This window comes from Watersipora subatra, chromosome 4, assembly GCF_963576615.1.
Source record: "Watersipora subatra chromosome 4, tzWatSuba1.1, whole genome shotgun sequence".
NCBI lineage: Eukaryota > Metazoa > Bryozoa > Gymnolaemata > Cheilostomatida > Watersiporidae > Watersipora > Watersipora subatra.
This window is the reverse complement of record NC_088711.1, coordinates 16,798,129-16,811,749: the sequence shown is the minus strand read 5'-3', so window position 1 is coordinate 16,811,749 and position 13,621 is coordinate 16,798,129. Positions and strand designations below refer to the sequence as shown.

The following is a 13,621-nucleotide window of genomic DNA, read 5'->3' as shown; positions in this document are numbered from 1 at the left end:
TAAATAAATCTACTAACTCTAATAAATTGTCTAATAAAATCGTCTAATGAATGTGCCTTATTATAACTGCCAATCAGAGTGCATTTGGCTTCACATCCGTTCATCCAAATGTACGCTCATAACTGGCTTCGGATAGCGTGCCACAATCATGGAATACAAACAAAACTTTATTTTTTGTTTATTTACATTTTTTATGTTATTTATTATTTATTTATTTTAACTAAAACTAATTTTATTTATAACTGACTGTTTTTATTCAAAACATTGTCGTTTGTGTGAATATTGCCTATTTTTAATTTTTTGTTTTTGGATATATTACATTAACATGCACAATTTTCTTTCCTCAACAGACTAATATTGAGTTCTTTACATACGTTTATCAGGAAAGTTCATTACAGTATTTGAATTGTGTATTAGCTTGCATATTTTTCTTCCGAGTTGCACGAATTTGTAATTCCGGATTTAATCAATCACACGTTTGAACAATCATCGTTACTGTACCATTATGCTGTATTATTGTGTAAGGCTGTAATTATCAGTTATTCTTTACTTTTCTATATTTGTTATATAATTAATATATTTATAAAGTTTATAAATTTATTATTATTACAGAGTTGAGTTTTTGTTAACAAGATTTGAATATACATGTGTTTTTTGTAAACAATTAGAATCTAGATTAAGTTACTCATATTCATTGGGTAAAAAAACTTGGCCAAATAAAAATAAAGTTTTTATGCAAAAATCTTTTCATCACTCATGCAACGCCGGGCATTCAGCTGTTTGGTTAAAAAACACTGTTTATTTAGTATTAGTAAAAAAATTACATAAAATAATAGAAGGAATGTTGACAGGAATTTGTGGAGCATTCTCAATATTATCAATATTCTCAATGGGGTCAATATTATCAATATTCTCAATGTGGTCAATATTATCAATATGTTCAATATTCTCAATATGTTCAATATTCTCAATATGTTCAATATTCTCAATATGGTCAATATTCTCAATATTATCAATGTGGTCAATATTCTCAATATGTTCAATATTCTCAATGTGGTCAATATTCTTAATATGGTCAATATTCTCAATATTATCAAAACAAACAAACTTTAAAAATCAATTATGTTCAAGTTCAAAGATTCCAAGCTTTAATATTTGTATTTTATTTTCTCCTTTCTAGCTCTCTTCGATCGATATTGATGGGTGATGAGCTGCGACAAGGATCAGGAGGGGGCCCTCTTACTCTTGTAATGTCCCTACTCACCAGCTCATCTCTCAGTCTAGATCTCACCGTTCACCAGCACCTTCTAGCTTTGGCTGGAAGCCTCATAGCTGGAGACTGTTTTGCAGCGTTACAGCGTGGCCAGACCAACTCAGGTGTGCGATCTACTGTATTTTGCTGCTTTTTGTTGCATACTGAAGTCAGGTCTGGCATCATATGATAGATGTTAGTTTAAGTCTACGTTTTGTCCACCCCTTCTCTCTCCTTTCATGTGAGATGCCATTTTGTCACACTGTGCCCATGGTATGTCTTGCAAGCTCACTTGTTCCTGTTATTAGTCTCTCTTGGTTTAAGAAACAGCAGTATATATCTGATGCTAATAAAGCTAACTTAGCTGTTTATGGATGAAGTTGCACAACAATTTAGTGGATTTTATCTGAAAGTATCGGTATGTGTCTATCAACTGTGAGTGTTTTTTATGTTTGATGTGATCTGATGTCTGACCTGATTTTGATGTCTGACCGCCAGGTTGTTGTTTCAAGTTTAAGTTCGACAAAACTTGATTGCGGTTAAACACTCCGACGAAATATACACTCCAAATGACATCATTAGTTGTTATTATCATTAGTTCATAGTGTACTCAAGTTAAAATGTTACGCGTCTCTATTGTGTCGGTCCCTTTGCGATTATAGTTGTCATGATCACACTTTTGAATAATTTGATCATTTTAATCACGATCAAATTGTTTTGATTTCAATTTTAAAACATCCTCGCAATCAGATCACCTCAAACATCAAAAATAATTGCAAATATATAAATATTGTTACTTTCGGATATATTGAAATTTTGGGTAAGTTCATTGTTAGGCAATTTTGACATTTTGCAATTTTGACATTTTTCCTATAGGTGGACAAGATAAGCGATGGCCTGGTATATATGACAGGTTGTTGGTTCCTAATGTTGAAAAGCTTCTCTCACATCTTATAAGGTGAGTAGTGCTTCTCACCGTACTCTTGTAACTGTATGCTCTTCAACATTAGTTCCTTCATGTGATTGACTTAGCTCAATTTGCTATACTGACTACACCTAACATACACATGCTTGGTATACATACCTGACGCATTTACATGACTTATCGGACTTCTTCACTTGACACGCTTACTTATACTTACATATATCTGATATTCTTACTTCTCTGGAATACCTACTTGACATACAGTCAAACCTCGACTCACCATCATCTCTACATTTAAGCTTTTTGATGCACGACGTAAAATCTGAGCAAATACATGTCTTGAAATTTCAAGTAATTTTTAGCATACGTTGTCCAAACGTTCTTGAAACTGAATGAGACTTGAAACATGCTGTTCGTAAATCAGTACAAAAGTATTTATTTCCCTTCAGCTAATAAAGTTTTACATTGCTCAATAATATACTCAACAATAAACCTTGCTCCAAACGTTCCCTTTCAGTGTTAAAGTGATGGATCTCAAGAAGACTAGTGCTATTGGTAGTTGTTATGAACTACCTCGAGCACAAAATATTGGAAAGACATGAGAAAAATTTTGGCTATTATTTAAAAAACTTTTGGTAGTTATCCTGTTGAAGAAAGTGAAAGTGGCACAAAAAAAAGATGCTTTGAAATTTGAAGTTGGGAGGCTGGTCAGCTTAAAAGATATACTGTATTATACAAACCAAAAATTTATATAAATAAATTGCTAATTCATAGTTCATGAAATGTAAAATGTCTCTTAGCATTCCATCACTAGCGCTACTGTAAAGAGTGACATTACCCTTTCATGTAAACTTCATATTCGATGCATGACTGTAACTTTATTATGCTAATTGTAACAAACACGCAATCGTATGGCAATATACCAGACTGCATTGTAGTATCAGCAATGAAGAGCTTCTACATTGGTTTGTTATTTGGCCGAAGTCGATTGACAGGCAATCTAATTTATTGTTAAGATGTTAATACTTGTAATCCTGCATGAAACTCTTCTGCTCTGACAGTGTTTAAATAAGGTTACAATAATTCAGTGTTATTAGGGGATATTTTGGTGTGGACAACAGCATAGTATTAATATTGGAATATTAAGGTTCCCTTTTAGGGGTAGGGCTTTTAGAGGTAGGACAACTCCTTAAGTTTCAAATACTGGCCAGCTGTCTACATTTAAAAAAAGTTTTTGGCAGCCAGTGAAATATCTCTAACTCACAGTGATAGCAAAGATCTTCTATGTTTTGCAGGTTGTTGAATATATATGCCCATGTTCTGGAAGACACAAGTCTAATAGGCAGTTCCAATCCTAAAGCTGTTTTGGATGCAGCCAGGGAGGCTATCACGAGTCCACTTAAAAAGAAGACTGGAAGTAAACAAGAACCACAGGCTAACGAAACCCAGACAGAGACCCCAAAATCGACGAAAGGTTTGCATAACTTGCATTTTCAAAGAGACTAGTATTAGGACTAGATGCAGGTGAAGTGTCTACCTAGTTGACTGAATGCTCAGTAGTTGGTGCTGCCAACTGTAACATCTCATGTTCACTAATTATGCTTGTGATGACAAACTGGAGATGCGTTTAAATCTCTTGCTTGCGCATGGCTGAAGATATTTGAAGGCTTCTTCAGAGTCAAACTTGCTGGGCTGTTCTGTCATTCCGGCTATAGCTGTAGCGCACGCTGATTATTTTACCGATGTGGCCACGTGTTACGATGTCGCTGTTAAGAAATATTTTTCGTAAGGTTCAATTACTATATCTGGGGTCAAGGCCAGTTCTTCTCACACAGACCTTTATGGGAAGAGCTTCGACATTATCTCTCCGTTCAGTCAGACAAAGACAGTACGATATCTCATTTTTACATTTGTACCAATGTTGAGAGGTACCAGTATCGTCGTATCCAAAGTTTTTATGGATAGCTTCTGATGGAACAGTAACCTTTTTTATACCCACACACTTCTATGCAAGAGTTGTTACAATTAATTCAACATATTCAGGACTTTTATTTTGTTTTCTCAGTTCGCATTAATTGTATCCTTACCGAATCATATTTTATTGTAATCGTAACAAAATCAACTTAATTTAGCTATTACTTGCTAATTATTTCACATTTACATCTGAACCTTTTTATAGTCGTCTTATTTTTTTAAATTTATTTGATCTTTACGAAACATTTTCCTTGTGATATGAAGTTTAAAATTTGTTTGACAAAGTTTGAAAACCTTTAGAGTTGTTTTTATTTTCTCTCTTTATTTCAATTACACAAAATACTTCTCTCATGATATGTAGTTTGAAAGTTGGAATGGCAAATGTTGTTATATGTTAAATACAAGTCAACTTTCTGTCCAAAGACTTTTTTATTACCCGGGCAACGCCGGGTAGCACAGCTAGCTTGCTGGTCATCTATAATTGCCTTATAGCCATTATACATTGCATATGGAAGGTAACGCTGGCTGGTCTTTAATGACAAGTTGAAATTCTGTGGATTAAACTATGACAAATCAATTTTAGGATGCCTTTAACAGAATCTTGTCGATGTTATTAGAAGTTGTAGGTTGATCATATTAAATAGTCACATACAGCACTTGTTCTCGTGAAGCTGCAGACAGTTTTAGTTGATGCAGTCATTCTGATCTTAGCTATTGGTTGTTGGATAAAAAATGTGAGCATAGTGTTGGCACTCAGGTTGTTAGGTTCTAGGTTGTTTAGACTACTATCATACCTGTGTTCTTCCAAAGACGAATGCATTTTCAGGCAGATGTAAAACTGTGGCAGCTCTTGGCTTTTGTTAAGTCAGTAAAAATTTCAGCTTGTCGTTAAGGTCAGTTTCAGTTTTGAAGATATGAAGGATTTTAGTCTGATTGTTATGGTATTACTGTTGCCATTTTCAGTGAGGTACACTTTTATTAATCATAAATTTTGTTGCAGGAATGAGTTTAAATGTGGTCCATTAAATAGATATTATGTCATGATGTTTTTTATGTATATTCTGCTTTCTTTGCTAAAAATTGTCATCATTTGTTTTGCTGTAGTACTTAAGGCAACGCAAGGCACTGTTTTTCCTCCCTTTCTGGGACAACTGTGGATCACCATCTAAAATCTTTCGCTGCTTTATGGGGTTTTCAAAAATGCTCATGTCTAAAACATGATCCGATTTTTCCTTTGCTTGTTGCGCATCACTCGTGATGCCGCCATACTGTGATAGGTAAGATATGGACTTTATGGCTTATTATTGTGTCATCTTTGTTGGACGTCATCTACCTTATCAGTTGTTGAATAACAATGATAAGGCTCTATAGGGCCTAAGATTGCGAGTTGGAGAGCCCTCTCACTGGCTCATCATATCCGTTGTGCGCTAGCCGTACACTTTGTCTTCACTTGGAAAATAGCAGAGGTAGATGTGAGCTGGTGGGTGTGATAGGAGTATACGAGACTATGAGTAGAATCCTACTGCTAGTGTGTGTTGGTGTCATCGCATCTGCTCATGGATTTTCCATCACCTACCGAGTGCCTGCCGGGGTCGCTATAACTATTGATGAGCTGGAGATGGGTGGCGCTATTAGACTCACTGATGTGTTTGTTAGTTGGGACATTGACTACAACCACTGTCAGGGGCAGAAACCTTATAGTCATCATATAGATGATGGGGCATTGAGACTGCTGATTTCTGATTTGCAAAACTGTGTAACCTCTCGAAATTGCGATGAAATTGTCTGGTCGGATGCAGAAATTCTTGAGGTAAAGTGCAATGAAAACGACACTGAGATTGACTCTGGTACAGCTGTATACTTGATATGTTCCTACAACATTTCTGTCTCGGTGCTCTCTCTGAGTTCTGTAAACTCTCTGGAAGTTGTTGCGTCAGAAGCTAAGGAAAATTGTAAAGCAGGGAGTCAAGTAGAAGTAAGTCGTGTTTTAAAAATAGCTGAAGGCAATGCACAACTCCCCTGTTCACTTGAACCAGGCCTGCGATCTACAAGAAAACGAATTTCGGACCTGATAAACGATTGTAAACCTCCTTGTAGGTCATTAAATTTACTCAACACATGGAACAATAGTTGCTCTAATCTAATTGGACGTGACTACAACAACAGTTTGACACCAGTTGATTTCATCACACAAGTTGTCCTGTTTTATGAGTGTGTGGAGCCGAGTTCTTATTCAACAACCACTGTAAAAGAGGAACTTGTTCAACCAGATTCCTCCGAGCATTGGAGAGCAATAGCCATTTCTTTTATTGTATTATTTGTTTTTGCTTTAATAATCTCTTTTACAATATTCACATACTTTTGGAAGTTCAAAATGAATGCTAGTAAGTTTCCTGCTCTTGAAAATAATAACAACAGCAGTTCTCATGCTAACCGTGAGAGGCAGCAGGCCCAAATCAGACCCTATGCTGTCAGCACAGTCAGTTCAGCAAATAAAAAGTCTGCCGGAGGTGCAAAAGAGTCTGAAGCCGGAGCGTATGTCCCGGATGTGGAGATTCATGGACGAATCAAAGAAAACATTGAACATTCAGTGTATGAACAAATTGATTCTGACAAAGGGAACTATGAAGAGATGCAAGTGAGGTCCGATAATGACAGGCACAATTATTTGACGACTTCTAGTAGGGAAGGTACAGTTCCAAATGATCGATCAAGTGTTTGCAGTTACGTTGTATTCGACGAGTAACTAACAAACTGTGTCTGTAATATAATTTTGCGCTCTTTTTTACGAATGGATCACCTGATGTACAGGACTGTATTATGTACCTATATCTTTATCTGATTTGCCTTTTAGTGCATCCGAAAGAAGTACTTGTTGATTCATCTGAAGAGTTGAAATAACATAATATTGTTGATATTTTTGACCTCTTGAGGTCTATTATAGTTACAATGCATTTTCATGGTAATATAATTTTTTAATTGCTGTTTCTAAAGAATTTGAATGTCTAGCACTTATATGAAATATATATATTTTAATACGGTTATTACACGGAATATATATCACTCATTTCTCAATTATAATTATTAGATTAAAATTATAAGCCTTGTTAAGTCGTCAAAAATAGAATATTAAAATTCATATTACGGTCATGAGAATTTCTGGTGCTGCCCAAAATGCCCTTTTCACACCTTTCCAGTGTAAAAAACATTCATACATTGGCATTCTTATACAAAAAGTAATATGGGTGCTTCGATGTGCTACATGCTTACAAAGAAAGATAATAATAGTGATAGGAATAGTAGAGCATCGATGAAGTTTTAAAGCCTACTGTGAATGCTAAGCACGCCATGGAAATCAACATACAGATGTCGATTTATTATGCTACCCCCACACTAATTTTTCTGCTTCCCAACAGTAAAATTTGTCATCAATAATTATTTTTGGGCAGATGTGATGGTTTTAGCTGCATCTAGTTGATGCTAACTGCATCACTGTGTAAGGTGGTAAACTCGAATAAAAATATTTTATCTTATCCAAATCTCTGAATTATAGGTGCTTAACAAACACGCTGGTCATCAATCTATTGTTATGCCAGTACCACAAAGAGATGGCATGTGGTGCCAATATTATAGATAATTGACGAGTTATGATGCTAATAATATAAATGGATTACAACTTAGTTCATCCCTAGTTATCTATGATGCTATTATTATAGACAAATTACAAATAGGTTAGTCATCAGCCATTTGAGATGGAGACAATGGAATGTTTTTAGTCATCAGGCAATATATCTGTGGGCCTTCTGGTGCCTTCATTCTTCAATGCTTAGGACTCATAATCTACTCCAATTGAATTCATTATTTGTAATAAAAACTGGTCTCTTGTATATGATGGCTAATATTGGTGGTGTCATTGCAGGTAATATATGTTGCATACCAGCTATTTTTATTATCTTGGTTGTCACTTCAGATATGATGATAGTCAATGTTGCTCGCGCGGTTGCTAATGCCGATGGAGGAATTCAGTAAAGAATGAATCAGTCTCTGTGAGATTAGAAGGAATATTTGCATAGTATGCGGGGAGATGCACCTTTTTGTCTTAGACGGTGTTTAGAAAACATAAGTTTTTTAGTTATTATTGTTCTTGTGAATGTTGGGGAATTTGAAGATTAAATTAGCAGGCACTTGGGGTGTATGGAAGTCACTAGCCAATTGTGTATCCATCATTTTTTTTGACGTCATCACTCTGTTTGTACATGCTCTCCTCCATGAAAAAGCCGCCATCTTTGTAGAAAACCATCGTCATTCTATTGTTTAATACTATTTTTCGGTGTTGTTTTGATACTAAAATAAAAAATTTGTAAACAAAAGCATTGTTTGCAATTATTAATTGCAGAAGCTTCATGTTTTTAACAATAAAAGGTGTCCATAAAGATGGCAGCCAACGACAGACTGACGTCACAAAAAACGAGGGAGACTTGTATGTTTAGGAGACTAGGCATAGGAAATTCACAACTGTTCGAAACTCAATCAACTTCTGCTGATGAAGATAATTGGCAGGTGGCTAGAATGGTATAGCAATGCTATTGAAATTATGGTATCTTATAGTTATGAAGGTACATTTTTACTGACAGTAGTGTGGATGTCTGTTGTGTGACTGAAAACCAGTTTGTTTATCCAAATATCATTTGTTGGGATAGAGTTAAGTTTATAGTTGTTGGTGGTGTTACTCTGTTTCAGAGGCTGAGAAAGCTCTGAAGAACAAGAAAGAGACATTAGGCACTTTCAATCACATTCCATTCTATGTTAACCTCCATGACGCTGTGAAAGGGGCACATCTAAACTACAAGGTGCGTGTAGCCACTGACTTGGTCAGTTTTTGAATCTTACTGTTGCTACATTCACAGTATTAGCGCACGATAGTGCGTACAGTGTCGGAATTTTTTTCATGGAACATTCCAGCTATCTATCATGCATCAGAACAAATGAACTACTGTTGGTACTTCTTGTGAAATAAAAGAGTGGTGCTAGATATTGATATTCACTTTATACAACAGTTCGGCTAGCAACCCATGTGGTTTTTGTTTCTCATCACTGTCGAAAGGTCAGGTTTATGCTTACCGAAACAGGTAGTAGAAATAACGGCGCTGCGTTACTGGGGCATGAAATAAGCAAAGATGAATTGATGGGCAAAGACTAACCCTGAATGAAGAGGAACTATCATTCATGTGGTTTTTATGAAGTTCTAGTGGGCTGCGCCATGTAAGATCCTCCTAATTAGTGACATAGCAGGGATATGCTAGTCGGTGCACCCTGGAGCACTCCTTGTACGCAGCAGTGTGTACCTGTTTGTGTGGGGTGTTTTCTGATCTACTTTTCATAGTGTATTTATCATAAGGAATTTATTGAGGAATTGCCAACTTCTGCAGGTGGTTGGCCAGTAAACAATAAAAAGCTGATATAATTTACAACAATGTATTGCATTGCTCTCTTTACGTTTTGGAGAGCTTAATCCTTTTGCCGTGAGCTTCTTCAACATGTTCTTATGTTTTTCACCAATGCTATCAGTGTGAAATGAGTTAATAGAAAAGCATACCCATTTATTTAAACATTCCTAAATTTGATGACGAGTTTCTTTTACCTAAAGGTGTTTATGTTAATGTGTTATTCTTTTTTGAATACAATCGTGCAGTCTCATGTGTATCATTCCATCAAAGTTAAAAGTGGACAACCTCTCGGGTGAAGTATACATTGCGCTATGTTGTAAACATAATTGTATGCAAAGTAAGCTTTATCTACCTGCTTGAGAGGCCCTATTTTATGTGAACTGTTGTAATATTTCGTCATTACCTGTCATTCTCACCACTTACATGATTTCTAATTTCAGGTGTCACTGAGCCTCAGCAAAATGGACAAGTTCACCAATACTCTCCAGCAGATCCTAAATGTCTTCTCACAACTTCTGGAAATGGCTTCTCTGCAGGAGATTGGAAAGTGTACGGAGGAAATTCTTGAGTATCTCAAGTCTATTGTAGTTGCTTCACCTGTAGCCACTGTCGCTCTTGTTCATCAGGTATTTCCTTTTTAGTGATGTTACATTTTATTTGTATTAGCCCACATTCTAAACATGATAAAGGGCAAATGCGTATTTCAAGTTCCTGCGATCTAACTATGTTTCCATGACGCCCATGATGCTCAAATTTGAGCCAATCCGCAAGTTATCGCATCATAGAAACGGCATAAATCCGCAAGCTAAGCGAGTTTTGTGATTCGCGAAACTTAATTGAATCCTTCACGCTTGTGAATAATGGAAACAGCACTTGCGAATGAGGCGCATGCTAGCTATTCAATTTAAAACATTTTCAATACTTCCGTCATCCTTTCTCGATCGAGTTTCATGCGTTTGCGTCACCAACACGTGCGTCACTAGTTATTAACTTCTAGCGTACAATTCCTTACCTTTTTTCAACAAGGCGCCAGAGTCAATCCGCATCATATGAATGTCCATAGAAACACTTAATTGGCAAGGTAATGCGACTTGCGCACAACTCCAAATCCGCATGATGTGCGTCATGGAAACTATTAGAGACTCATAGTGTCTGTCATGTTGAGACTTATGGTAGTGTCTGTCATGTCGAGACTCATGGTAGTGTCTGTCATGTTGACACTCATGGTAGTGTCTGTCATGTTGACACTCATGGTAGTGTCTGTCATGTTAATACTCATGGTAGTGTCTGTCATGTTGACACTCATGGTAGTGTCTGTCATGTTGACACTCATGGTAGTGTCTGTCATGTCGAGACTCGTGGTAGTGTCTGTCATGTTGACACTCATGGTAGTGTCTGTCATGTCGAGACTTATGGTAGTGTCTGTCATGTCGAGACTCGTGGTAGTGTCTGTCATGTTGACACTCATGGTAGTGTCTGTCATGTTAATACTCATGGTAGTGTCTGTCATGTCGAGACTCGTGGTAGTGTCTGTCATGTCGAGACTCATGGTAGTGTCTGTCATGTTGACACTCATGGTAGTGTCTGTCATGTCGAGACTTATGGTAGTGTCTGTCATGTCGAGACTCGTGGTAGTGTCTGTCATGTTGACACTCATGGTAGTGTCTGTCATGTTAATACTCATGGTAGTGTCTGTCATGTCGAGACTCGTGGTAGTGTCTGTCATGTCGAGACTCATGGTAGTGTCTGTCATGTTGACACTCATGGTAGTGTCTGTCATGTTGACACTCATGGTAGTGTCTGTCATGTTAATACTCATGGTAGTGTCTGTCATGTTAATACTCATGGTAGTGTCTGTCATGTCGAGACTCGTGGTAGTGTCTGTCATGTCGAGACTCATGGTAGTGTCTGTCATGTTGACACTCATGGTAGTGTCTGTCATGTTGACACTCATGGTAGTGTCTGTCATGTTAATACTCATGGTAGTGTCTGTCATGTTAATACTCATGGTAGTGTCTGTCATGTTAATACTCATGGTAGTGTCTGTCATGTCGAGACTCACAGCAGTGTCTGTCATGACGAGACTCATGGCAGTGTCTGTCATATCGAGACTCATGGTTGAGCACTCTCTAAATATTGATAAGCCTTGAATATGAACAGCCATTTACACCCTTTTTAAAGCAGTCATATCACAGCATCTTAACATAAGGATGTTTTTCATACATCCTTCGAGTGAACACTGTTATCACCACATCAAACAGTATTTCGATGATATTCAGAGCTGAACTTAATTGCTAAGAATAGCTTTTGATAATACCAAAGCAGCATTTTTCCTGTTATAAATTTTTTTTTTAAATAAATATCGTTATTGTTAACATTAATAATAATGTAGTTTTTATGTCACCAGAATGAGGAGACTTTTTAGTAGTGACTAGATGCTAATAAGTCAACATGCCTGCAGGCGCAAGATGAGTCTCGAACTAAACACATAAGACTTCTAACAAAAGAGGCTTTGTTGTAAATCTATATATATTATTTTACTTTTACCATTTTAAAACAGTATTGAGCTAATTAAATACTCCTGAAAGTTGCTAGTAACGATCCTTACAGCATTCTAATACAACTATCTCACCCTCTCGCTCCTATCTCACTTATCTCACCCCTCTCCTGAAGTGATTTTACAAACATAATTGGCCATAAACCGTACAAGGTGAATCTACTGACACGTATAAACTCTACAAAGTGATTGAGTGAATGTACAGACACACTTAGATATATACTGTGCAAGGTGATTGTACAGACACATTTAGCTATAGATAATATCCTTTTAGATGCTCAAAGCTCTGTTTGGCACAAACCTCTCAAGCCAGTATGAAGAGCTTGTGGAGAAAAAGGTTGTTCCGAGGTCACAAGACACAATGTCTGCTGGTCCATCCGTTGTTAAACCCGGACTGTTTAGTTGTTGTCTGTCTACACCATATGCTCAACTATCACAGTCCTTTGCACTCAATCCATTCCGTGTTGAGTCTGAAGACTACCACAAGTAGGCATATAACTTTTTAATGGTTTGTGATATAGTACATTATTAGTGCATCGCTGAGACTGTACACTACCGGAGACTGCATATAGCTTGAACTGTATACCACTAGAGACTGTATACCACTAGAGACTGTATACTACTAAAGACTATACTACTAGAGACAGTATACCACTAGAGACTGTATACCACTAGAGACTATATACCACTAGAGACTATATGCCACTAAAGAATGTATACCACTGTGTTTGACAAGGCACCAGAGTGTTTGACAAAGCAACAGGGTGTTTAACAAGGCACTAGAGTGTTTGATAAGGCACCAGAGTGTTTGACAAGGCACCAGTGTGTTTGACAAGGCACCAGGGTATTTGACAAGGCACCAGGGTGTTTGACAAGGCACCAGGGTGTTTGACAAGACACCAGTTGTTTGACAAGGCACCAGGGTGTATGACGTTCGCTTGCCGTAGTGGTAGCAACAGGGCCAGCATGATGGGGTTTGATCACGTGCATCTCATTGGTAAATTCTCTTACCACTGAGAGCATGGAAGTTATTTCATGTCACAATATGGAAACAAAGTTTGATAATAGCTTTGAATGCAAAACCTGATTGGACAATGTATAGTCTGAGTGGATATTATTACAGCCTGTGTGTATGTTATTAATACAGTCAGTGTGGCTATTATCAATACGAAAAGCATGACGTAGGATCTGCGTGCGTAGCAACTCGAGCGTTAATATGGTGTCTCTCACTTGAGCTCAGCGGGTCTCAAACGGCAGCTTCAGGTTCAGAACGCTGAAACAGACATTTACAATGCTAGTTGGCTCTGACCACATGTTTAAAAACACTCACGTCATAGCACTGTTTGCAGTACTGTCTATATAATAAAGAAATGCGAGGAGAGAAAGATGCCAGCAGTGCTCAAGACTGGGGCCAGTGTTGATAAAGTGAGTAGCTCCAGCAGCTGTATTTTTGATTATGTAGTTGT

General features: G+C 37.1%; 1 protein-coding gene across 1 annotated transcript in view; it reads left to right on the top strand.

The window, feature by feature from the left end:
• The window catches only part of LOC137393985 (huntingtin-like), a 59,911-nt gene that overhangs the window by 16,820 nt on the left and 29,470 nt on the right, over positions 1-13,621 (top strand). Inside the window, exons 17-24 of the mRNA XM_068080702.1 lie at positions 1,181-1,377; positions 2,129-2,210; positions 3,473-3,651; positions 5,681-6,841; positions 8,892-9,001; positions 10,039-10,224; positions 12,430-12,641; positions 13,505-13,580. Of these exons, the coding sequence (XP_067936803.1) occupies positions 1,181-1,377; positions 2,129-2,210; positions 3,473-3,651; positions 5,681-6,841; positions 8,892-9,001; positions 10,039-10,224; positions 12,430-12,641; positions 13,505-13,580 (2,203 nt within the window). The remainder of the gene's footprint in view (positions 1-1,180; positions 1,378-2,128; positions 2,211-3,472; positions 3,652-5,680; positions 6,842-8,891; positions 9,002-10,038; positions 10,225-12,429; positions 12,642-13,504; positions 13,581-13,621) is intronic.